General features: G+C 37.5%; 1 protein-coding gene across 7 annotated transcripts in view; it reads right to left on the bottom strand.

The window, feature by feature from the left end:
- rasa1a (RAS p21 protein activator (GTPase activating protein) 1a) overlaps positions 1–26,112 on the bottom strand; it is a 232,161-nt gene that overhangs the window by 103,308 nt on the left and 102,741 nt on the right. For all 7 annotated transcript variants that reach the window (XM_069890456.1, XM_069890428.1, XM_069890408.1 and 4 more), the window contains one exon: positions 92–123. In XM_069890456.1, the coding sequence (XP_069746557.1) occupies positions 92–123 (32 nt within the window). The remainder of the gene's footprint in view (positions 1–91; positions 124–26,112) is intronic.

Below are 26,112 nucleotides of genomic sequence, written 5' to 3'. Positions count from 1 at the left end.
TGGCTTCACTTTCCCTTGTTGTTTTCAATCCAGGAATGCTTTATTTTTTCAGAAATACAACCAAATTAATTAAAAACTTAAAATATCTTACATTTTTCCTTCATGTGGATCTTCTTCACGATCCTGCAAAACAATTGAGATTGGAGGCTGAATTACTTGGTATTTTCAAGGCAGAGATTGACAGAGGTTGAGATATTTTGAGAATGAAGGAATACAGAACTAGTGCAGGAACTTGGAATAAACAAAAATTTCAATGAATAGTGGAGTGTGTTTGCAGGGTCTAAAGGGCAATTCCTGCTTCTTTTTCTGATCTTGTATCAGTTTAGACTTTTCTCAAATATATTCTCAGAGATTGGGAAGTCAATTCTATGTAATTGACTCACTGTACTTTTCATCAGTTATGCACCAACTTTCTACATACAAGTTAAGCAATATGTTCATTCTAATGAAGTTGCTATAGTAGCTCAAGCAACAAGCACCATAGAATTGGGATTGATACAGTATTTGAACTGTATATCTCATTAATTTTCTCCACAAATGCTCTCTATAGTAGGGTATCAATAAATAAATGTTGTCTTTCTTAAATTAGTATGATTGTCAGGTCAAAAATAAACCGACTTCCGTTAAAGTGTGATATGGACTAGACTTCTCCTTCACAGCTCCATACCTTCAGCATACTTTCTTCCCGTTTACTTTTTTAAAAACTTTTGAAGTGGTGTCAAATTTCATATTCCATGTATTAAATGGATACAAGTGGAAAAATTAGAAGAAACAAGAAACTCCGGCTAATTCACAGCCAAATCCAATTACTGAAGAAATCAAAATGTTTATTGCTGCAGACTTTAAACATCTTGAAGATTATGGCACAGAATTAACTTACACAGGTCTGTTGTTCTACTGAAGAACAGAGTAAGCGCTTAACCTCGATAGAATCTACTTTAAAGGATTTGAAAGACCGGGTCAAACACCTGGAAGATAACAACGAGAAGCTAATGACAAGAGTTGTTGATCTAGAATGTTGAAGTAGAAGACAAAACCTGCATATTGTAGACTTGGCTGAAGATACTGAAACTTGTATGCCTACCAAATCTTTTTCTAAGTTGTTGGTAATGGTGTTTGGGAAAGATATGTTTCTGACACCACTGGAGCTTGACAGAGCACATCGCTCACTACTACCCAAGCCTAAAACAGCAGCAAAAATCATGTTTGGTGGTTATATGCCTAAATCATTATCAAACTAAGGAACTGCTTATTCATGAAGCCCGTCGGAAAGGTATACTGCAATAACAAGGCAAACAATTTAGAATTGTTGAAGATTACTCTCCCAAAATTATGAAGCAGCATGCCATCTACAAGGAGGTTATGTTAGAGCTGTACAATCATGGGTGTAAGCCATCACTCCTGTTTCCAGCAAGACTTTGTATCTCTCTTCCAAATGGGAATAAGAATTGGTTTGGTTCAGTGAAGGAAGCGCGGGAGTATATGAGTAACCTTCCTGCTCCAGTTACTAAATGATTGCCTGAATAGCTGTTTTGAACCAATGATTACATTTTGAAACATTAAAGATTCATTAATCTGTTTTTAAGGCTTTCACAGGAAGGCATTGTTAGTGGGAAATGAATAAATTTGGAGTGGCTGAAGGAAAAGAATTTGACATACTTTGATTGTATTTATGGTAGATTGCCTTACTAAAAACAGGATAATCTTATTTTGATATTTTGCAACACATTTAAAAGAAAATTTTGAGAAATGTTTTAATCTTTTCTGACCTACGTTGTAATTTAGACTAAATATAGCTTATTTTTATGAACAGCTGCTGGGGAATTATTATTTTGTTTTAGAGCAGGAACACCTTATCGCAACTGGAAAATAATGGGGGATTCTGTTCTTAATTAGTTTGCTGTTGAACAGGCTCAGAGGGGGAAAAGACCGGGGTGGTGGAGGGGGGAAATCAAGGATCCAGCTTGGGATGTCATACTCTCTAGTTTAATAAGGTTATCTGCAGGCTGGAGGTTACGTAGGTTGCACAAACTCAGCTTTGCTCATGCGCGTTGGAATTTCTGAAATTAGCTTTAATGTCAGTGTTTTTTTTAATAACAGGCTAATCCTATTAAGTTGCTGAGATGGAATGCAAAAAGCTTAAATCATCCAGTAAAACAAAATAAAGTGGATTCGCATTTAAAACATCTTAAAGCTGCGATTAAATTTTTACATGAGACACAAATGCATGACAGTAATGTTTTGCACCTGATGCTGTGGTGGAAATGGCAGCAATATCATTCTTCCTTTCAAGATAAATCTAGAGGTGTATCAATCAAAATATTCCTTTTAGCATACATAATGATGTTTTGATTAAAACATAAAACAGTCATTTTGTTATTGGTTCAAAGAAATTACATGATAAATTGGTGGTTTTTACAAATATTTATGCTCCTAATGCTGATGACGTGGGATTCGTTTGGTTTTTTTTACTTCCTTGCTGTATGTAAGTTTATATTCATTTATTCTAGCTGGTGATTTCAACTTATGGTTGGACCCTATCCTAGATTGTTCATCTTCTAACCTGGCTCCCTTAAATAAATCTGCCTCATTAATACATTTTTTTTAAAATCAGATTTCAGATGTCTTACTTTTTTTTAAATCTTAGTAATAGAGTACTCTTTTTTTCCCAAGTTTTTCACACTTACTCGTGCATTGAATACTTTTTTTATTGATAATCATTTACTTTCATTAACTAATTTTTGTGAATACCACAATATTATAATATCTAATCATGCCCCTGTAACAAGGTCACTGACTCTTCCTAATTTTCCTCAAGGTAAAAGACACTGGCATTTCAATTCGATGTTATTATCAAATAAAGACTTTGTTAAATTTATTTAAAAACAGAGTTTTCTTCTTTGATACAAATCTTTCCTCAGAGAGTTATATGGGATACTTTGAAGGTTTTTCTTAGGGAGCAAAGCATTTCATATACTGTAACTAAAAAAAGACTAACAAGGAAAGTTCTGAGTTAATTAAACAGTTATATTAACAATATGCTCAAATTAAAACTCACATGTTTACAAAAAAATGGATTGAACAGAAAACTAAATATGATCTTCTCTCAACATAACCAGTCGAATGCCATCCTTTGAAATGTAAAAGTCAATTTTACATTCATGGTGATAAATCTGGAAAATTTTTAGCTAGCCAACTGAGAGGAATTTGTCCTAAGTGACATATTGCAAAGGTCCATAATGATAATGGCATCATTGGGAGTTAAGCGATACATTTAACAGATTCCACTCCAAGCTATACTCTTCTGAATGCACAAATGACAGTAATTTGATGAAAGATTTTCTGTACAAATTGAAAATTCCCAAGATTTCTTCAGATAGTCAAATTAGACTGGATGAACCTATCTCACAACAGGACATAACCGTTGCTATTACCTCATTACAATCTGGAAAAGCCCCTGGACCCCATGGGTTTCCTGTGGATTTTTTAGAATTATTTTCTCAATTGTTCACATCTCACTTGAATGTGGTGTTTTCAGATTCATTTAAACAGGGTAAACTTCCAGATTAATTTAATGAGACTTGTATATCTTTAATTATAAAAAAAGGTAAAGACAAAACTGAATTATTATTATTATCATCTATACCAAACTATTTTATTTCCAAACCCATACATTTCAGATATGGATCCCATTTTTTAATTAAATAAATAATTATCATGTAAGTTATACGTTATCTTTTCCAAAGGAGCACAGCTTCTCATTTCAGCATGCCATCTTTGAATATTCAACTTAATTTTGTCCTTTCATGTAACCGCTATACATTTCCTAGCAACTGCCAAAGCTAAGCAAATAAACACCACTTGAAATTTATCCAATTTAAAGCCCAGCATGAATGTGGTAGTACATCCCACTAAAAATAATAAAGGATCAAGTGTTAATATAAATTTAAATCAACCTTTCAAAAACTCCATAATTCTTTGCCAAAAAAGTTTCACCTTTTCAAAGCCAAACCAAATGTAAAAAAAAGTACGAATCTATTTCCCACAACGAAAACACACATCTGAAGAACTGAAGCCATATCTTTTTAGCTTCTCAAGAATTAAATACAATTGATGTAAAAAATTATAATGGACTAAACTATATTTCACATTAATTAATTTGGTCATACTATCCTCATACATCATCATCCACACTTCCTGAGATACTGTAGTAGCTAAATCAGTCTCCCATTTATTTTTCATTTTATATAAATCAGGCTTGGCCATCTTCTGCTGCAACAAATCATACATTTCTGAGATAAAACCTTTTTTTACTCCTTTCCGTCAGGAAAAATTCAAACTTAGAACATTTAGGTAAACTCAATTCACGCCCTAAATTCTCCACTAACCAAGTACGTACTTGATAATATATATATGACGTAATCCCAAACTTTTCCCTCAATCAATCCCCCTTCAAAACAATCATCCACCAATCTAATGCCCTTCTATTCCCACTGTCTTAAATAAGCATTATTTATCAAAAAAGGAAACAATTTATTCTGATATAATGGAGTTTTAACTGAAACTTTACCTTTGGTCTCAATAATTCAGTCCCTAATATACCATACATCCATTAAATGTTTCAACACAGGTAAATTATAACTTTATAAAAGATTTGGATTCCATTTATAAATAAATTGATCTACATTTTGATCATGAATCTGGACCAATTCAATCTTAGCCCAAGTAGGAAAAGAAGCCATACAAAACATCTTATTAATAAATTTCAACTGGGCTACCTCATAATAATTCTGAAAATGTAGCAATTGAACCCCCCCAAGCACATTTCCATGTTAATTTTTGTAACAATACTTTAGATAATTTACCCTATCATAAAAATAAATGTATTGATTTATTCAATTAATTTAAAAATTCCTTTGTAAGCTTATAAGGAATAATTGAAAAAAAAACTGTTTATGGTAAAATATTCATCTTAATACAATTGACACGTCCCAATAGAATTAATGGTAAATCTCTCCATCAATGTAAATCAGTTTTAATTTTATTTAATAAAGGAATATAATTCAACTTATATAAGTGCCAATAATCAACATCAATAACTATTCCTAAATATTTGATTTTATTAGACCACCAAAATTGTGTCACTTGTTTACAATCAGAGTATTCTCTGGTTGCTACTGGCAATATTTCACTTTTGTCCCAATTTATTTTATAACCCGAAATATTCCCATACTGCTCCAGCCGCTTTTGTAAATAACCCAAAGAGTTCCTAGGATGAGTTAAGTATACTAAAACATTATCCGCAAATAAATTAATTTTATATTCATCTAAACCTACTTTAATATTAACATCTTGAGTCCCCCCGCCTCCATCGGCTCTGCAGGACGCACCGAGGGGCTGCTCCACATTAAAGTGACGCTGGAGATCGACAAAAAGGGAAGTGCAGATTTTATTTCCCCACCGATGCAGTTGGCCTCAAAGCGGAGCCCCTCCATAAAAACACCCAGATGGAAAAAATATTTTGCTTCCTCTCTATATTAAATGGTTGCCACCTTTTTTTAAAAAAAAATAAACAATGATCCCCAATTGAGAGTTGGAACCTGAAACTTACGCGTTCTTTCTCTCCCACTGATGCTGTTCAACCCAGCAGGTTGTGCTTAAAAAAAAAAATAAATAATAATAAAGAGATTAACATCTTGTCTAATCAATTGTGCCAGTGGTTCTATTACCAATGCAAATAGGACTGGTGACAAAGGGCATCCTTGTCTAGTTGATCTGATTAAATTAAAAGAAGATGATATTTGTCCATTTGTCACCACCTAGCTATGAATCCCTATATAAAGCCTGAACCCAACCAATAAACAGTGGCCCCAATTTAAATTTCTCTAGTACTTAAATCAAAAAACTCCATTCCACTCTATCAAAATCCTTCTCTGCATCTAAGGCTAATTATCATTGGTTGAGTTGCTTTCTCAATGCATTGATTAAAGAAATTAACTTAACATTATTATCTGCAGAATACCTATTCTTATAAAACCAGCTTGATTTGTATGGACCAACTGTGGCAAAAACTTAGCGAATCTCTTGGCTAAAACCTTAGATACTATTTTATAAACAACATTCAAGAACAAAATCAGTATATATGAACAAACTTTGAGTGGGTCTCTATCTTTTTTTGAAATAACAGTAATTAATGCTTTAGAGAAAGATTCCGGAAAACAACCCGTGTCAGTAGATTGCTTCAATACATCCATAAATGCAGGAAGCAATAGATCATAAAATACTTTACAAAATTTGGAAGTAAATGCATTTTCTCCTGTTGATTTCCCACCTGGCATAGCCAAAAGAGCTTTGTTAACCTCAAATTCCGTAAAAGAAGTATTCAACTCTTTCACATCTTTCTCTTCCAGTGATGGCAAATCCAAACTTGACAAAAAATTTTCAATACAGTCATTATCCTGCACCACCCCAGAAGTATACAACTCTTAATAAATTAAATGAAATTCTTCATTAATCTCCTGGAGTTTATAAATAACAACCGAACCTTTTCTAATAGCATTTATCGGCCTAAAAGATTGTTTTGTCTTAAATTGCCATGCTAAAACTTTATGGGCACGTTACCCTAACTCATAATAACGTTGTTTAGACCTTTGCAGCAACTTTTCAACAGTTAAAATGGATGTTAATAAATGTTTGAGGGCTGTTGATAATGTGCAAGATAAATTTAAGAAGCCTTTTTTGATTGTGAAGATCAGATGGACCAATACAAGGAAAGTGTGGATCATATCAAAGATTCCTTTACTAGTTGGGAGATTCAAAAGAGGGAATTGTTGAAGAAGATAGATTCGTTAGAGAATCAGAGTCGTCTTAATAATATTAAGATTGTTGGGCTTTTAGAAGATATTAAAGGACCGGAACCAGTAAAAACAATTTCGGAAATGGATTCCTGAAATGTTAGGAGTTGAGGTTTTCCAGATGGTTTGGAGTTGGATAGAGCACATCGGGCGTTGCGGAAAAAACCTTTTCAGGATCAACCTCCTTGGGCAGTTCTTATTCAATGTTTACATTATCAAGATTGAGAGATGATTTTGCGTCTCGCTGTCCAAAATGCCCCCAAAAAAATCAGGTCCCTTTAATGGTGAAGGGAAACAAGGTATTTTTTTTTAATGTTGATCTTAGTCCGGATATAATTAAGCGACGGAAGGAATTTAATTCGGATAAATCAGTATTATGGAAAAACGGATACAAATTTGCCTTTCGATATCCGGCAGTTTTGAAAGTGTTTTACGGGAGTTATCAAGCTCAGTTTTTTGAAAATGATTATGATGCTTTAACTTTTGCTAATTCCTTGCCAGATAATAGGTCAAATCAAGAGGTGACAAACCAGCCATTGGTAAAGTTTCCACAAGCGAAAAATGGGGAAAATGGGATAGAATCCTTGCAGTTGATCGAAATCGAGGATGATGATCAAGTGAATCGCATATTGGAGGCAGCTAGTCGAACATGAACTCTATGATTTGTTTCAGTAGTGTTTGGTTTGGGGAGAGGTGGACAACTCTGCAGCCTCCAAAGTTGTCTGCCACCGGTGGTATTGGCCACACCCGTTCAACTGAAGGGGGTACTACAAATTGTTGTAGTTGCTTTTGGGGGGGGGGGGGTTGTTTAATTTTTTTTTTAGTTTTTTTTCTTGGTTTAGGGATGTTGTTTTTCTCTGAGGGGTGTTTTCTTTGTTAGTTTTAGAGGAGACTTTTTTTTAAATTGTAGAGCTGCGTGAGAGGCCATTTTCGGGGTGATTGAAGAACATGGCTAATTTAAATTTTGAAACTTAAATTTAATGGATTTAATTATCCGTTTAAAAGGAGGCTAGTTTTATATTAAGAAGATGAAGATTGATATTGCTTTTCTACAAGAAACATATTTGAGTGAAAAAGAACATCATAAATTGAAAAAGGATTGGGTAGTGCATATAGTAGTATCTTTTAAATCTGAAGCTCAAGGGGTAGCTATTTTAATACATAACAAGTTACCTTTTGCATTCGAGTCAGTTTTTGCATCAGCCGGTTGAGTATCAGTTGTAAATTGTAAATTTTTTTCTGAAACATGGACATTGATGAATGTTTATGTACCCAATGTGGACGATGATGGGTTTGTGACTGAAACTTTTTTTAATTTAAATCAGGCGCATGAGAATGTTTTAGTGGGTGGGGACTTTGATTGCTGTTTAGATCCATTAATGGATAAATCTCTGAAGACTTTGAAGAGAACAAAGATGGCTAAGCAATTGTCAACAATTATGAAAGATTTGAATTTGGTAGAGAGTTGGAGCAGATTAAATCTGACAGAGATGGATTTCTCTTTTTACTAAGCCAGACACTAATCTTTTTCCAGAATAGATTTACTTTTAGTATCAACACAATTACAAAGTAGAATTATAAAAGCAGAATACAAAAGCAGGATTTTGTCTGATCATTCTTTATTATTAATTTCGTGTATAGGTTCTGAAAATGTAGGAATTACGTCTCGTTGGAGATTTAATACAACGTTGTTAAATAAACCTGAATTTATTGAATACATTAGAGAACATATTACATCTTTCTTTCAAATTAATGAAAACTCTGCTCAAAGTAAATTTGTCCTATGGGATGCTTTAAAAGCATATTTGAGAGGGCAGATTATTAGTTATTCAACTAAAATTTAAAAAACAATATTTGGCTGATAGTCAAAATTTGGAGAAGGGAATAGAGATTTTGGAAAAGGATGTGCAACAAAAACAGACAGAAGATAAGAAGGTTTTGATGACTAAGTTAAAATTTTGTTATACTTTACCATAATTTATTTCTGATGATCAGATGGGGTTTATTAAAAATCATTATTCCTATTTTAATATACATCACTTATGTATATTCCCTCCAGGAAGACTCCTGAGTGTATTTTTTCATTGGATGCAGAAAAAGATCAGATAGAATGGATATATCTGTTCAAAACCCTTGAAAAAATTCAATTTTGGTTCTGATTTTATTACATGGGTTAAATTATTGTACTCACAAACAATTGCCACAATTCTTACTAACTTACAGCAATCTCAACCTTTTAATCTGCAATGTGGCACTTGTCAAGGAGGCCCATTAAGTCACTTATTACTTGATCTGGCGATTGAACATTGGCAATTACATTTCGTGAGTGTAAGGACATCTTGGGAATACAGAGGAAAGGGATAGAATACAAGGTTTCCCTCTATGCAAGATGATCTCTTACTTTTCATTTCAGATCCAGTTTCCTCCCTCACCCATATGATGTTATTACTTTCACAATTCAGTCAATTTTCAGGATACAAGTTGAATGTAGACAAAATGAACTTCTTCCACTGAATTCCTCTACAGCAATGTATGATGGCTCTCCTTTTAAGATTGTTAAAAAACAGCTTACCTATCTTGGAAATACAATTACAAAGAACTATAAACATCTTTTTAAGTATTATTTTGCTATGGTTAAACAAATGAAGCATTCCCTGACCCATTGATCGCCTTTGTCCATAACTTTAGTAGACCATATAAATTCTATTAAAATGAATATATTACAAAATTTTTTATATCTTTTTCAATCTGTTCAAATTTTTGTTCCTCTGCCTAATTTTAGATGTTATTATTGGGCAGTCAATATACAAAATCTTACATTATGGTCCTTTTATCATAATCACTCTGACTTTTATCATAATCACTCCATTGGTATCAATGGAGCAGAATTCCCCCAAAATTTGTCTAATTTAGCACTTCTTGGCTCTTCACTTCCATATTCAACTAAGTTAATAGATAATCCAATTGTTAAATATTCTATGAGAATTTGGACACAGTTTAGAAAACATTTTGCATTTCATAATTTCTCTTTCAAGCTCTGTCGTATCCAATCACTTTCTTCAATCCTCTTTACATGATGTTATTTTTCAGAGATGGTATAGAGAGGGTATTTGAAGCTTTTAGAATCTGTTCATTGATGGATATTTTGCATTATTTGAGCAGCTTTCTGTTAAATTTAACCTGCGCAAACCTCTTTTTTTAAAGACATTTGCAAGTCCAGCATTTCCTTGAATCACAACTATCTGATTTTCCAAGATAGTCAAAATCAAATTTTGAAGATGAGTTTTTTTAGTTTAACACCTTCTCGTAAAGATTTAATATCTATTAGTTATGAGAAAAACTGTTGTTTAAATCAGACATAATGTTAGAATTAAAAATGCTTGGGAATAGGATTTAAATTTGACTATATCAGATGTGGATTGGGATACAAATCTTAAGTTGGTTAATAGCTCTTCATTATGTGCTTGACATTGTTTATTACAATTTAAAGTGGTACTCAAAGTATTCATGTCTAAAGCTAAATTATTTTGTTTCTATCCAGATATGAATTCTTACTGTGACAGATGTATGAGTGGAGAAGCATCATTAATTCATATGTTCTGAACTTAGAGGTTATCCATAGTTTGTCAAAAAATTTTAATATAGATTTAACACCAAACCCTTTGGTGATTCTCTTCAGTACAATGGGAGGGAATGATTTTTTTTGTCTCTGGTTCAGAGTCGTGCTATTTCTTTGGCCTCTCTTTTGGCAAGGCGAGCAATTTTGTTTAAATGGAAGGATGCTGCCTACTCATGATCAGTGGTTGTGTGAGCTCATGTCCTGTTTGAATATGGAAAGGATTCAGATACAAGATTTCAGGCATTATGGATGCCATTTATGACTCATTTCTTACTTTATAATTTAATGTCACTGTAATTGTATCTTTTTCATGTTTTTTTTAATTTTCTACCTTGATCTTTCTTTTAATATTAATCACATAACATCTGACCATGCTGTTAGGCAGGGGGTTAGAGTTTTTCTTATTTTTTTTAATTATTTTTTATATATAGCCCTTGGAATATGAATTATGGATATGATTTACAACTTATGTTTGTTACATTGCATGTTTTATTGATTTTATATAATTATCCATATTATTTTATTGAATTACAGTATATTATTTGTATAAGTTCTGTATTAAAATTAATAAATATTTTAAAAATAAAAAAAATATACTGAATATTTCAAGTAGGGATGTATATCCTTTCATCAATCACCAATCCCTGGATGTTACAGTAGGTCTTTCTCTCATCGATAAACATCCCATATCAGAATATTGATCATAAAGGTTCTACATGTACAGCTGACGTCTCACACCAGCATAATGGGATGCACATTTCATAATGTTCAAATTAACCACATTTGTGTGTTTCAACTTGATGCAAATGCTGTCGTACTAAAAATGTCTCAATATTGCACTTTTTAAAAATCAATGGCTACATGCATACTTGCTCATCTAAGCATCAAACCATGCAACTGAAGGCAAGATCTCTGCACTACTGCTGACAATAAAAGTGAAAAAGGTCACTTAATTCATCAATTGGTAGCAGCTTGTTCAGATCTTCTAAGTGATAAGGAAGTTGAAAATCATTTGTACCCAAAACTCAAACATCAGTGGGAAAATAAAAATTGACACTTGGGCCAGTCCCTTCATCGAGGCAGGTCCAGATCTTGACGAAGCCCTCCGGCACAAAATGTCAACTGTTTTCTGCTCACAATGCTTCCTGTCTGGATATGATACCCAGCCAACAGATGAGATGCAGAGTTTACAAATGTTCAGGCATGGAAGATAGATTCTGCATAATGACCACAAGCATGAAGCAGCTGGTGACAGATCTAGACATTGATATCTCATGCCACATGAAAAATTATTTTCTCAAAGGAAATGAAAAGAAAATCAAGTATTCCATTTTGTGAACAGCCAAAAAACACAACAGTTGTGATAGGAAATGGTTAGCAGTTTACATTTAAGTTTTAAGATGAAAACTAATTATATATGACGAATTTTAACAGTCGATAAACTTGATCTTGGACTAAATTCTAAACCAGGACTCATCTTTTATTGAGCAGATGGAGCAATATATTACGCCAATAGAATCCAATTAATTGCCTGATTGACTCTCGAAGCCACTTTCAAATGCAATTAACCACAACACAGAATAGTTATCATATGTAGTTCAGATCAAGTAGGGTAACAGCTTCCACTCCCAAGAACATTTGTATGACAACCTGATAATTTTGAATTCACATCAAAAACTGCAGATGTTGAAAATTTGAAAAATGAATTGAAATCCCATCTACCATCTTGCAGCCCATTTCACCAAATCATCTACATTTCTCTGAACCCCAAGGCTACCTTTCATATTCCAAACAACTCTGTCAATCTTTGTGTCATCTATAGATTTAATGATTGTGCCTCCCACATTCATTTCCAAGTAATACATGTACATTATAAACAGCTAGTGCCGAGGCCAGACCACTAACTACTGACACTACCATCATCATGTCTCCTATGGCCAAGCCAATTTTGGATCCAGTTTATCAACTTTCCTGGTTTAAAAAGTCCTAACCCTTTGAATCAATCTCCCATGTCAGCCTTTGTCAAAGGTCTTACTAAGTCCACATAAATCACTTCAACTGCCCTGCCCTTATTAAAAATTGGTCAAATAGGATCTGCCTTTTAAAAAAGCCAGGTAGGCTGTCTGTGAGCACCCCTCACCTTTCCAAATGATAATTAATCCACTCCATCAGGACTTATCCAGCAACTTTTCCTCCCTCTATTGCCTTAATGAAAAAGGGGACCATGTTTGCAGTCTTCAAGTCATCTGCAACCTTAGGCCCTGTAAAAGTTTAAAAATCTCAGCTGGACCCCCAGCAGTTTCTTCCCTTGGCAAATGGGCCAGAGGATTCATCCACCTTTAAAGTCCACTCAGGTATCGAATGGAGATCTTCACTAAACTTTCACCTACCCATTTCAGTGAATTCGCCAACTGGAATATCTATTACTTTAGTTAATACTGATATAAAATTTAAGACCTAATCTCTACCTTTTGGCTCACTGCACAGATTGACCAGTTGTCCCTAATGAGCCCTACATTTTACTCTGGTTCGTTTGCCCTAAAAATACTTATAGAATGCTTTTGGATTTTCCTTGATCCTGTCTTCCAATGATAATCTGTAACCCCACTGACCCTTCCTATTTCCTGAAATGCTTCCCAACATTTTTTATACCCTTGACAAACCTTCTATTATTAGTTCACTGTCTGGTATATGCTTTATCTCAAGTAAAACAGGAAAATCTGCAGAAACCGTAATTGTAGTGCCATACACAGTGCTGGAGAAAGTCTGTAGGAAGGAAAGGAATATGTTTTGGGCCTGAGTCCTTCTTCAAGGTTTCCCTTCATCTCTTTATCCAACCCTCAATATACCATGACAAAAATAGGTTCTCAATACTTGATCTGGCTTCTGCTCATGGGATGAGTTTTTACCACCCTGATGGCTAGGAGAGCAATTCTTCTGAAATGAGACACCACACTGCCTGCTATAGTTCAATGGCTTTCTCAAGCCATGGCCTGTTTGAACTTAGCGGAGATTAGAAGTGCTACATTTGATTCCTCTGTTAAATTTGCAGAAACATGGCATCCATTCATGCAATATTTTTGTATTGTTACAAGCCCAGAGGACCCCTACCTCACACCAGTAGACATTCACAAAGACAAATGTTACTTAAACAAAAGTTGCTTTTAATTATCTTTGAACATGAAAACAGAATAACACTTTAACACATCATTATTAACTTAACCCCCTTCTAATTCTAAGCGCACTTGTATGTAATGTGTGTGTGTAAGTTTAGAAAAGTTCTTTGATTCACAGTCCAATCTCACTTCTCATTCCTCCAAGTTTACTGGTTGCAGGCAATTCTTATACTGTGCACAGAATTTAACATTTATAAAGTTCACCAGGCTTTGGTGCTTCAAAGGTTCTTGTCAGTTTTCAGAGAGAGATTTGTTGTTCGCTGGACACAAACTGATCCCTTGTAATCAGCCACATTAGTGTCTTGTTAAAGAAACTTGCCCCATCAGGTTTTTCCAGATGATAACCACTGTCGTTCAGTTCACCACAGAGTTCCTTTTTGTTTCTCTTATTTCAAGTGAAACATAAGACAGCCAGTCCTCTCCTTTTGTATGAACCAGGCTGAACTAAGCACCCACAACCTGTCTTCAGAATGGGGTTTTCCCACACGTTTTCCAGCTTGTCCTGTTCTAGTCCCAGCTGTTGCTGCTGACTGTAAAACTGCAGAACTGATCTCTCTCTCTCTCTCTCTCTCTGAGAAAAAGCCTGTTTGACTTTCTCTGCTTGCAAAACCCAATGACCCTCTTGGAACAGCAAGCTGCACTCCAGACAGCCTGCGACTCTGAACTACTTCTCCGATATTTTTCATCTGTTGCTTTTCAAAACAACAATCCATTAGTGAAGTGTCTTGGGCTCTCCCCAAAGGTTTGCAAAGGCCCCCAGGATCCGCCTGTCTGGCTTGAGCAGAGCTTCAGTATTTTAAATGAGATATGTTTTGAAGTGTTTGTATGTGACCTACTCTTAAAATTCTGCCCCAATTTATCTCCCCAAATCATATCTATAATCTGTCACAGTATGAATTTCTAAAGTTTTTTTCTGACTAATGCCATTAAGTTTCTCTTTTGGGTGAGGACCAGGCTTCTTATGTTTGATGAACACTGATCCAAAGGTTTCTATTTTTTTTTGTTTTCTCTTCTTCATTATATTTGAAAAAAGGGATTTTACTATAAAGCAATTTTTTTTTCTTTGAAAATGGGGAGATGAAGATACTATTATTATTTACTGATTGTTGTATACTATAATCATTTCAATCCTTATTCTCTCTGGGCATTATCAATTGTATGTTTTATATTAAAATCAATAAAATGATTGAAAAATAAGAATACTTGTTATTTCTTCGTCTTTACCCTTGTCCAAACACAATGGCTCTGACCCCTGCTGTTTCTTCTTTGAATACAATCAACCCTTCAGACTTATCTGCAAATAGATGCTCCTAATCATCTCTTATGTTAATGAAACTGGTCTTCCCCTAATTTTTCACCTTTATTATTGCTCACTCTATTCCTATCCATTTCCTTTTCCATTTTCAAAAGAAATAGATTTGACATCTTTTCTCATTCCGAAGGGCACTGGTATGGTCAGATGTATTGTGTGCATCATGCATTCCCTCTCATTAGCTTTGTTCATGATGTTTGCATTTCATCATTTCAAACCTCTGTCAGTGTAATTTGTTCTTTCCCCTACCTATATTGATCACGTCATTTATTATATTGAAAATAGAAGGTACTCAAATACTCACAAGATTAGCAAGAAGCTGTAAAAAAATGAAATGATTAATATTTCTCATCAGTTACTTTTAATCAGGTCTCAAGCCAAAATATGGATCAGATAAGTCTGAATCCAATGTATTACACAAATATGCAATGCCACCTATACTAACACCAGGGTGGTAGGTGCTTGTTTAAAACTCTTGGGGGATTGTGAGAGTAGGACTGTGTACAAGAGGGCGGAGAATTTTAAAAGCACCAGGAGAGGTAGATGCTTTTTAAATCTCGTCGAGGGCTGCGAGAGTGTGACTGTGAATGAGGAGTGCTAAAAATGCACTGGGAAAGGTGGGTTCTCACCTTTTCTCACTCCTGTTCTATTATTATATCCAATTAACATCTTTTGTCCATTGGTCTGTACTCATCACCCACCCAGTCTTCTCTTTGCCCCAGTCTTTTAAGATACCTGCTTAGTAAGCGTACCTCGAGGAAGGGCTCAGGCCCAAAACATTGGTGATATAAAGTGCCCTCCATAATGTTTGGGACAAAGACAACTTTTTCTTTATTTTCCCCGTTCTCCACAGTTTTAAATTTGTAATCAAACAATTTGCGTAATTAAAGTGCACATCCAGATTTTATTCAAGATTATTTGTATACATTTTGGTTTGACCATGTAGAAATTACAGCTCTTTTATACATGGTCCCTTCATTTCAGGGCACCATAATGTTTGGGACATTTGGCTTCACAGGTGTTTGTGAGTACTCAGGTATACTTAATTGCTTCATTGGTGCAGGTAAAGAGAGCTAGGCTTGCTTCTAAGCTTTTGGTGACCTTTGGATTCTGTAATTGCCATTTTTGAACATGAGGACCAGAGTTGAGCCAATGAAAGTCAAGGAACCCATTATGAGGCAGAAAAACAAGAAAAGAACAGGAAGCGATATCACCCAAACTTTAGCAGTGTCAAAATCAACTGTTTGGGACATCATTAAGAAGGAAAAGTGTACTCGTGAGATCAGTAATCGTAAAGGGACTGATATTCCAAGGAAGACCTCCACTGCTGATGACAGAAGAATTGTCATCATAATGAAGAAAAGTCCCCAAAACATATGTCCCACAGATCAGAAACCCTCTTCAGAGGGTAGCTGTGGATGTGTCAAGGACTACTGTCTGCAAAAGACTTCACTAACAGAAATACTGAGGCTACACTGCAAGATGCAAACCATTATTAGCCACAGAAACAGGATGGCCAGATTTCAAACTTATAAGTATTCAAAAGAGCCGGCAGAATTCTGGAAAAAAGTCATGTAGACAGATGAGACCAACATTAACCTGTATCAGAATGATGGCAAGAGCAAAGTGTGGAGGTGTAAAGGAACAGCCCAATATCCAAATCATTCCACATTTGCCAAGGCTTGCATCTTAGACCCCCATGAAAATAGGCCACTATGTGGCTTTCCCCCACCCCCCCCCCCCCCCGGAGTTACTGAGGGTGGGTGGAGTTGTAAGGGAGCCATACGATTACTGACATCGCTGCTTAGGTGCCAGTGGGGTATCATGTCCGAGTTAAGTAATCAGAGCGCTCAAAAAGATAGGGAAAGAGAATCCTGCAACACGAATGGGGTAAACTGCAAGAGGCATTGCAGATTGCATAAGGGCCACTAAGAAATTAAAATCATAGAGGCAGCTTCCAACCTGATTGAAAGTCAGCAGCTGCAAGCAGCTCGCTGCTCTGGCTTGCAGCTTTACTCAGGAAAATTCTGAGCCATTGTCCAGCAAGGGAAGGGGATCAACACATGTTTGGTGGACGGGTATGTGTGGATGAATGGAGATAACCCTGAGGAAACTAAGTTCCACGACACACTTCCTCCTCCCTGTGTGCCTGAACCTTCACAAGCCCAACCAGTGACCAGGTCCAAGGTCTGCCATGAGGGCACTCTGCCAATCCTCCAAAGGGGAAGGTAGCCAAAAATGGTGGAACCTCAGGTGGGCATTTATGTGGTCACGGTGAGATAATAGAATCCCAGGACTACTCTGTTAAGGAGCTATCTGGGCGAGGGAATCAATACCACCAGCGGCCATGCCGTTGCTTCAGTGGGGAGACAATGAGGCCCCAATTTCCTTCTCTCTCTCTCTCACCTACTCACACACACAGACACACACGCACACAGGGCAGCGAGCACCCTGGGCAGTCTGTCTGACCAACAGACAATTGACAATGCATTGCAGGCGCCTCCAGATGGAGTCAATGATAGCAGCACCCCATGGGAATGGGTGGTCGCTTTGGTCCGGACCAAGTTCCCTGCCTTCCTAGAATGGAACCGACATAGCCAGCCACAATGGCACACCATTTGCATGGGGACACGACTTGTGGATATCTACAGAGGCACCTGCAAACACCACCTCCCATGGAGCACGAAGGTGATTGGTGACTTGGTGGGCTATTTAGTCACTACCACACATTCTGACCTGAGAGGGGTGGTCTTGACCCTCATGGGACTGGCAATGAGGAAGGGATTCCAGGAAGCCATTACCCTTCTGGAGGATTCGAAGTACACAGAGATCCTGCCCGAGTATTCAGGGCTGAGGGAAAGTTCAGCGCAGTCACCCTGCCGGTGACTTAGAGAGACAAGTACTCTCTGGAGAGAGCATTGCAGGTGGAAGCACCATAGGAGTGGAGATTCCCATGCGCTGCCCACTCTGACCTGGACCAGCCTCCCTTCTGGTTCTCTCTCACTGGAGGTGGCCCCTGACCTCTTCACGCTGCTCTCCCAACTTCTTCAAGCTGTTCCTTCTCGACAACAGGGTCTATAAAATGCTCATCAACACAGACTGTTGCAATCTCCTCACTGATTTCAGCCAGCACCTTTACATCAATCAGCAAGACATAATTAGTCACTTATTATTCAAAGAACTCTCCTCAAGACAGGCAAATGCTAAATCTCAACATTGTACATTCAACCACATCCTTTGCTGTGCATCTTCCAAGTACAACCTTTTCAATTGATTTTTTTTGCAACTGAGTTCTCAGCACACTCAGGAAATTGTAGTTTCAGCTTTTAATTACAATGTTACAAATCAGAATTAGATCACACACTAGCAAGAAATATTGTACATATTGTTACCACTTGGCAATGCCAGCGTCCCCACCAGCCCTCCCATTAAAAGAAACAAATACCTCAGGGTGGGTGGGTGCTTCAGGAGCTTTTATTTGAAATCATAAATTGGCTAACTTTCAGTCCTGACTCCTAGCTCTCGTTGCAGGGATCTAACACAGGCACTTGTGGCACCCATTTAAAGAGAATGCGAGCAGGAACAGGATCCTGGTGTCAAATGGCAGCCTAGAAGATGCTCAGAGAGCGGGATGGTCTGAGAGTGGTTAAATCTCCCAGAACAGATGGATTAGAAGTAGTGATTGAAGTGTGGAGGCATTGGCAATGATCTTTCAGAAATCAATAGATTCTGGCATGGTGCTGGAGGACTGGAAAATTGCAAATGCCGTCCCACTATTCAAGAAAGGAGTGAGGCAGCAGGTAGGACTATTTAACCTGACATCAGGGATTGGGAAAATGTTAAGTCGATTGCCAAGGATGGGGCTAGGGAGTACTTGAAGGCACAAGACAGAATAGCGACAAAGCCAGCATTATTCCTTAAGGGAAAACCTTGCTTTATAAACCTATTGGAATTCTTTGAAGAAGTGACAAGCAGGCTAGATAAAGGAAATGCAGTGTATGTTGTGTATTTGGATTTTCAGGCCTTTGACAAGATGTCATACATGAAGCTACTTAACAAGCTAAGAGTCCATGGTATAACAGGAAAAATACGTGGGTGGGTAGAACATTGATTGGCAGGAAGCAGAGAGTCGGAATATAGGGATACTATCCCAGTCGGCTTCAAGTTGCAAGTGGTGCTCCATGGAGGACAGTGTTGGAGTCGCTTCTTTTTATATTGTATATTAATGATATAGATATGGAATGAATGGCTGTGTGGCCAAGTTTGGAGATGAAATGCAGGTAGGTAGCATTGATGAAACAGGGAGGCTGCAGAACAGAGAAGAGGTAAATTAAATACAATGTCGGAAAGTTGGACATGCACTTAGGTAGAAAAAAATAAACAAGCAGACTATTTTCTAAATTGGGAGAAAAAAATGAAAATACCCTGATGCAAATGGACCAGGGAGTACTCACAAGTTTATCTTCAGGATATCCTGCACATGTTGAGTCGGTGGTGAAGGCAGCAAATAAAACGCTGGCCTTCATTTCAATAGGATTAGAATATAAGAATAGGAATGTGATGTTGCGGCTTTATAAGCCATGGGTGAGACTGCACTTGGGAGTACTGTGTGCAATTTTGGGCTCCTAATTTAAGAAAGGATGTGCCGACATTGGAGAAGGTTCAGAGGAGATTCACAAGGATGATTCCAGGAATGAAAGAGTCATCATTCAAGGAGCGTTTACTCTTATTTTGCACTCGATGAAACTTAGGAGAAAGGGAAGGGATCTCATTGAAGCATTTCAATTGTTGAAAGGCAGGAACAGAGTAGATGTAGAAAGATTGTTTCCCATGGTGGGAGAGTCCAAGACAAGAGGGAACAACTTCAGAATTGAAGAGCATCGAGATGCGGAGGAATTACTTTAGCTAGTAGGTGGTAAATCTGTGGAATTTGTTGCCACAGATGGATGTGGAGGCTGTCACTGGGCATATTTAAGGCAGAAATTAATAGATTCTTGATTAGCCAGGGTATCAAAAGTTATGGGGAGATGGCCAGACTGAGTGGGAAAATGGATCATCTCACGATTTAATGGCGGGGCAACTCAATGGGCTGCGTGTCCTTTTTCTGCTACCATATCTTGTGATCCAAGATCCCCCAATGACCAATCACCACAATTCAACATCTCATTGCCCAAAGGTGAGGCCACTGAAATGTTTGAGGAACAATACCTAACATTCTGTCTCGGCAGTCTCCAATCTGAGGCCATCAATATTAACCTCCAATTTCTGTTCACCCCCTCACCTGGTCCCTCTCTTTCCATCATTTCTATTTCCACGACTCATTCCCTTCCTTATCAGAGAGCTATCTTCTGGTCTCTCCCCTTTTCACCTTCTGGCTCCTTTCCTATATCCACCATCAGTGGTACCCTGTACACCACCCTCCCTCCCCCCCACCTTCTTATTCAGGCATCTGACCAATTTTCTGCACTACTGAAGTTCTGAGGCCCAAAATGTCAACTGCATTTTGTTTTCACTGGGGGCTCGTAACCTGCTCGGTTTCTCCAGCACTTTTGTATAAACACTGAATCTGCACTCTGCAAATTTTTTGTTTGCCTCCAATGACCATGTGACAGTTTGCTGTTGTCAAAGGCCTTGATCGTCTGAGAATTGAAATACTTAAACACCTATTCAAATAAACACATTTTTAGTTTTTAATTACAAAAAATAAAACTAATACCAATAGAATCCTAAAAATAATTACATAGTCAATATAGAGTAGATGAATTACTTTACATCTTTTAATTGCAGGAATTGAAATGAATATGACTGCGTTACTTGCACAACCCAGGGTGTAAGGCAAGACTGTAGTGGAGGGCATTTGATGGCAATCTGATCTCCACCTCATCTAATTTCTTTGATTACAAAATAGCTAACAAGAGGCAATCATAATCCAAACCATTAACTTTGTCTTTCTATGCATTCGTCTGGCCTGCGTGACAGCGTTTTGAAAACTAGCCATGCGCATGTAGGCAATTTAAGAGAACGATGAGAATTTATTGTCATTACACAAGAAAGACACAAGTACAATTTATAAATGCACCAAAATTCTTAATTGATCAGGCCAAACAGATATGCCAAGATAGTTAAAGATAAATTGCTAAATCTGGATAAACTGCTTTCTAGTTAATGGTCTGAAAAGAACTAAACTGACGAGTGTATCAATAATTTTCAATTATTGTGGCTAAGCTTCAGCATTTTCAAGCTAATAAACAAATATTCATCAAGAATGCCTTGGTGATTACACCAGTTTGGTAACTCAAGCAAGCACAAAAATCTGACATTTCGTAATCATAAAAAGGTGGTTTTGCAGAGATGGACTTGTCCTCTAAAAAATACTGACCTCCTCAATACCTCAAAGACTTTAACACAGCATTAGATCTGAGAATATGCTGGTTTTCAATGACAGCAGCACCCAGTTTATTCCAAAGAATTGCTAAAGAAATTCCAGTTTTAGTTAAAAGTGGCATCTCAGCATCCTCTCTGGACACCCACCATGTTAGAAGACAGTCTTCAGCCAATTCAATTCACTTAAGAAACTATGTAGAGCTCTGAATATAAAAAAGACGATTGAACCAGATGTCATCTAAGCAAAAGTAGTGATATGCTTCAGAATTAACCATACTAAGACACACTGCTCCAGCATCAGGATGGGGCATTAGTATCTACTGAACAATTGTGCAGCATTGTCTTTGACACACAAATCAAATCTGGCTCACTAATTCTTAATTGGCCTATTACCACTCTTAAGTAATGGAATATGTCATTAACTGTCCTGTTAAATAGCACTTAGTAAACAGGGCAACTTGATCCTCAGAAAGAGAGATACATTTTAGAAACTTCAGCCGCACCCAAATCCAGGCTGACCTCCCTCCTCACCCTCCTCCTCACCTCCCCATCTCCCCCCCACCCTCATCCCATTTGCCTGCATTTGGAGTCTAAATTTAATAATTTTACTTGATTCCATCGCCATCACCAAATGAGAGGGCATACAATATAGCAAAAATTACATGAAAGCTAGAGGATTGGAATCTTTTCAGAACCAAAAGAAGGGAATAAAAAAAAACAATAACAGAAAGGTTTAAAAAATGGAAAGGCCACAGCTTGCCCGGGTTGGCAGCAGAGCATCATCACACTGAGCACTGGCACACCTCAGAACTGCATGCTCAGTCCTATCCTGCTCAATTAACTGACCCACGACTACAAAGCCAGATCCAGCGTCAACAAAGTCATCAAACTTGCAGATGATTTGACAGTAGTTGGTCTCAACGGCAACAATGATGAGTTGGGGGTGATTGGGAGGGAGGTGGATGGTGGGTAAGGGAGTGGGGGTGGGGAGGGAGGAATGGATTGTTTATCTATTACATTTATTGTTTTATATGTATAATTCTTTATTAATTAAATGTATTTTATTATTTTAAATAAAATATTCACCAAAAAAATCTTGTGAAATAGTGCAAGCATAACAACCTGAGACATCCTTGATAAGAAAAAGGAGATGATTGTGGTCATCAAGAGGACCAGGGACGACCACCTTCTGCTACACATTAATAGCACTTAGCTCCTCGGAGTCCACTTAAAAAGTGAATTATTCTGGACACAACATATTCTCACTTGTCAGGAAGACACAACTGTGACTGCACTTCCTTAGAAGGATAAGGAGGGCAAGGTTACAACCAATCTGTCAAATTTCTACAGCAGCTCAATGGAGAGTTTTCTGACTGGCTACATCACAGTGTGGTATGGTTGTTGTGGAGCCTTGGATCGGAAGTCAATCCACAGGACCATAACAGCAGCAGAATGGATCACTGGTGTGTCCTACCCCTTCATTGACTTGATTTACTGGGATTATTATTTAAAGAAGACTTGCAAAATCAAGGAAGACCCCTACTAACCCACACACAGCATCTTCTTGCTACTCCTGTCAGGAAAATGGTATGGGGATATCAGAGCTTGAACCATCAGGCTGAGGAACAGTTTCTTCCCATAGGCAATGAGACTACTGAATGACTGCTAACACTCCTTGACTCTACTATTTATAATATTTATTTTAATATATGTACATATGTACTATATATATTTATCATTTGTGTGCATGTGTGTTATGTCTATATGCGTGTTTTGCACTGTTCTGCATCATGGACTGCAGAATGCAGTTTTGTCGGGTTGTATTAGTACTATCGGATGACAAATAAACTTGAAAAAAATGAAGGCTATCAAGCTAAATAATATAAGAGGATAATAAAATATATTTAAAAAAATAACAGAAAAAGTCAACATCAGACTTCTGGAAAATGGTGCTGGGAGAAGAGGTAAAGGGGAACAAAGAAATGATAGATGTCTGAATAAGTATTTTGCATCAGTCTTCTTTGTGGAAGAAGTAAAAGAACAGATGCTGGAAGAACTCACCCAGTCTCACGGTGCCATAGGAGGTAAAGATATATTACCGTCATTTCAGGCCTGAGTCCTTCCTCAAGTTATGGGTGAAAGAAAGAGACAGGCATCTGAATAGATGGGCTGGGACAAGGGAAAAATGGGAGACAAAGGAGTACAGACCAACAGGCAAAAGGTGTTAATTGGATATGATAAAAAGACAAGAGGGAGGAAAGATAAGAATTGATGTTGGCTCACTAAAAAGACAGGAAAAAGGGAAGAGAGTGAGACTGACAGATTAAGAAGATGGGAAACATGGGGAAAGAATGGTGGTGGTGGGAGTGTTAAAACAGAAACAGGAGAAGTTGATAGTAATTCCATCTGGCTGGAGGGTGCCCAGATAGACTATGAGGTGCCATTCCTCCAATTTGCAGGTGGTCTCAATCTAGCAGTGCATGGGCAGACATATCTGCAAGGGAATGGGTGGGGAATTGAAAAGGGTTGCTAATGGGAGATCCACAATATTGTGGCGGACAGAAATGAGGTTCTCAATGAAGCAATCTCCCATTGAGGTCTCCTCTACATCGGAGAGACTGGACTCAGATTGGAGGAACACTCATATTCCATCTGGGCACCCTCCAACTGGACAGCATTAATATTGACTTCGGTTTCCATTTAAATCACCTCATCTTTCCCCATGCCCGCTAGCTCCATCTCTCTCTTTCTCTCTTACTTCCCTTGCCCTCCCTTCCCGTCTCCTTTCACAGAACCAAAAATCAATTCTCACCTTTCCTCTCTCCTGTCCTCTTATCATAATCCATGACATCTTTGTTTATGGGTCTGTATTCCTCCCCCCACCATTCTTCCCTTTTTCCCCTCCCAGCTTCTATATAGATGTTGCTTTCTCTTTTTTTTTACTTATAGAACGAGGAAGGGCTCAGATCCAAAGTGTCGATGATACATCTTTGCCTCCTATGACACTAAGACCAGCTGAGTTCCTCCAGAATCTCTGTATTTTTACTACAGGTACACAATCCTTTATCCGGAACCCTTGGGGGACAGTGTGTTCCGAATTTCAGATTTTTCCAGATTTCGGAAAGCCAGATTTAAGGCCACTCGAATTGTGCTGCTATATCCATCCCACCCCCTTCCAGTCACGCTGCCGTCTCCCCCACCCCCCTCGCCCGCCAAAGTCACGCTGCCAGTCTCTCTCCCTGGCCTGCCCGGGTCGTGCTGCCGGTCACTCTCCCTTGCCCGTCCGAGTTGTGCTGCCGTTCTCTCACCCTCGTCAACCCGACTTGCGCTTCCAGTCTCTCCCCCTCACCAGCCCGACTCACGCTGCTGGTCTCTCCCCCTCACCAGGCCGACTCGTGCTGCCGTCTCTCCCCCCACCTGCTGGATTTTAGAGCTTTCTGGATTTTATGTCAGTGTCTGCAGACTTTCATGTTTCACTTCATTGTGGAAAACATCAGCACGATGCCCGAAATCAGAGACTTAGAAAGCAGAGGTGATTTTAGATGCTATTACAGTAGAAGAACAAAAGCCGTCATTTGCCAGAAATCCAGACTTTTTGAAAACTCTCAAACATTTTAAACTTAGCAGGCTTTTGTGAACATGCGCTTGCATAAGCACCACAGGTGCACAACAGCAACAAGCAACCATGCGGTCACCATTTTGAAATGAGCCATCAAACTATGACAATGCTATAATTTTGAATCCCACTCTTTCAATTTTCCTGCATAGCATATGAATTTGCAAACCCATAATAATACATCCTAAAGTAGATAAACCATTGTGTGAAGAGAAAGAAGAACATGTTGAAATCGAGTACGGTGTGAGCAATAATGTTCTAAAAGAAACATACAATAATCAAAGTCTACAATTTACAATATTAAAAAAAAAAGCTAAATATAAAATTCTAGATATCACAGCCTCATCTGAGCCTTGCAATAAAATCGGTGAAAGAAAAAGTTTACATTGGCCAAAATTAGAATATCTCAATAAAGTGTTGCAAAGAATGTTTTTTGTTAAAATGATCAGAACAGAAGGTATGACAATTTCTGGGCTAATGCTTATTGCCAAAGCAAAGTCTTATAATGAGCAAATGAACATTGAATCAGTATACATTTAGTGATGGATGTCTTAGGAATTGCAAGACTCAACATGGTATTAGATTGTTAGATATTACTGGAGAAAGAAAATAGGCTGATACACAAGCGGCAACAAAATAGGAGTGCAACATTATGTAACGAACTATGATCTCACAGCTGATCAAATTTATAATGCGGTTGGAAACCTAGAATGAATTGAAACAGGTTAGCATAAAATTAAGTTTTTGGTGACTGGCAAATTTCAGCACCCATGGGTCTTTAAAGGAATTGTGCACTTGCCTACGATATAAATTTGAATTTTAAAAGTACTGCCCAAAAATCTGGACCAACCCAAACCATTCTTGATTTTCGAACTTCGACTGTACTAAGGAGAAGGTGCTTGAGAAACTGGAAGCCCTGAAGGTGGGCAAGTCATCTGGATCAGATGAACTATTCCCAAGGGTCCTGAAAGAGGTAGCAGAAGAGATTAGTAGTAATTTTTCATGAATCATTAGAGACGGAAATGGATCAAGAAGAGTGGAAAATCAGAAATATCACTTCACTCTTAAAGTCGTAGTGCAGGATTCCCTAAAGGTTAACTTGCAGGTTGAGTGCAGTAAAGAAGGCAAATGCAATGTTAACATTCCTTTTG

Source organism: Narcine bancroftii, chromosome 1, assembly GCF_036971445.1.
Source record: "Narcine bancroftii isolate sNarBan1 chromosome 1, sNarBan1.hap1, whole genome shotgun sequence".
NCBI lineage: Eukaryota > Metazoa > Chordata > Chondrichthyes > Torpediniformes > Narcinidae > Narcine > Narcine bancroftii.
Note: the sequence above shows the minus strand (reverse complement) of the source record. Positions and strands in the feature narration are given on the sequence as shown.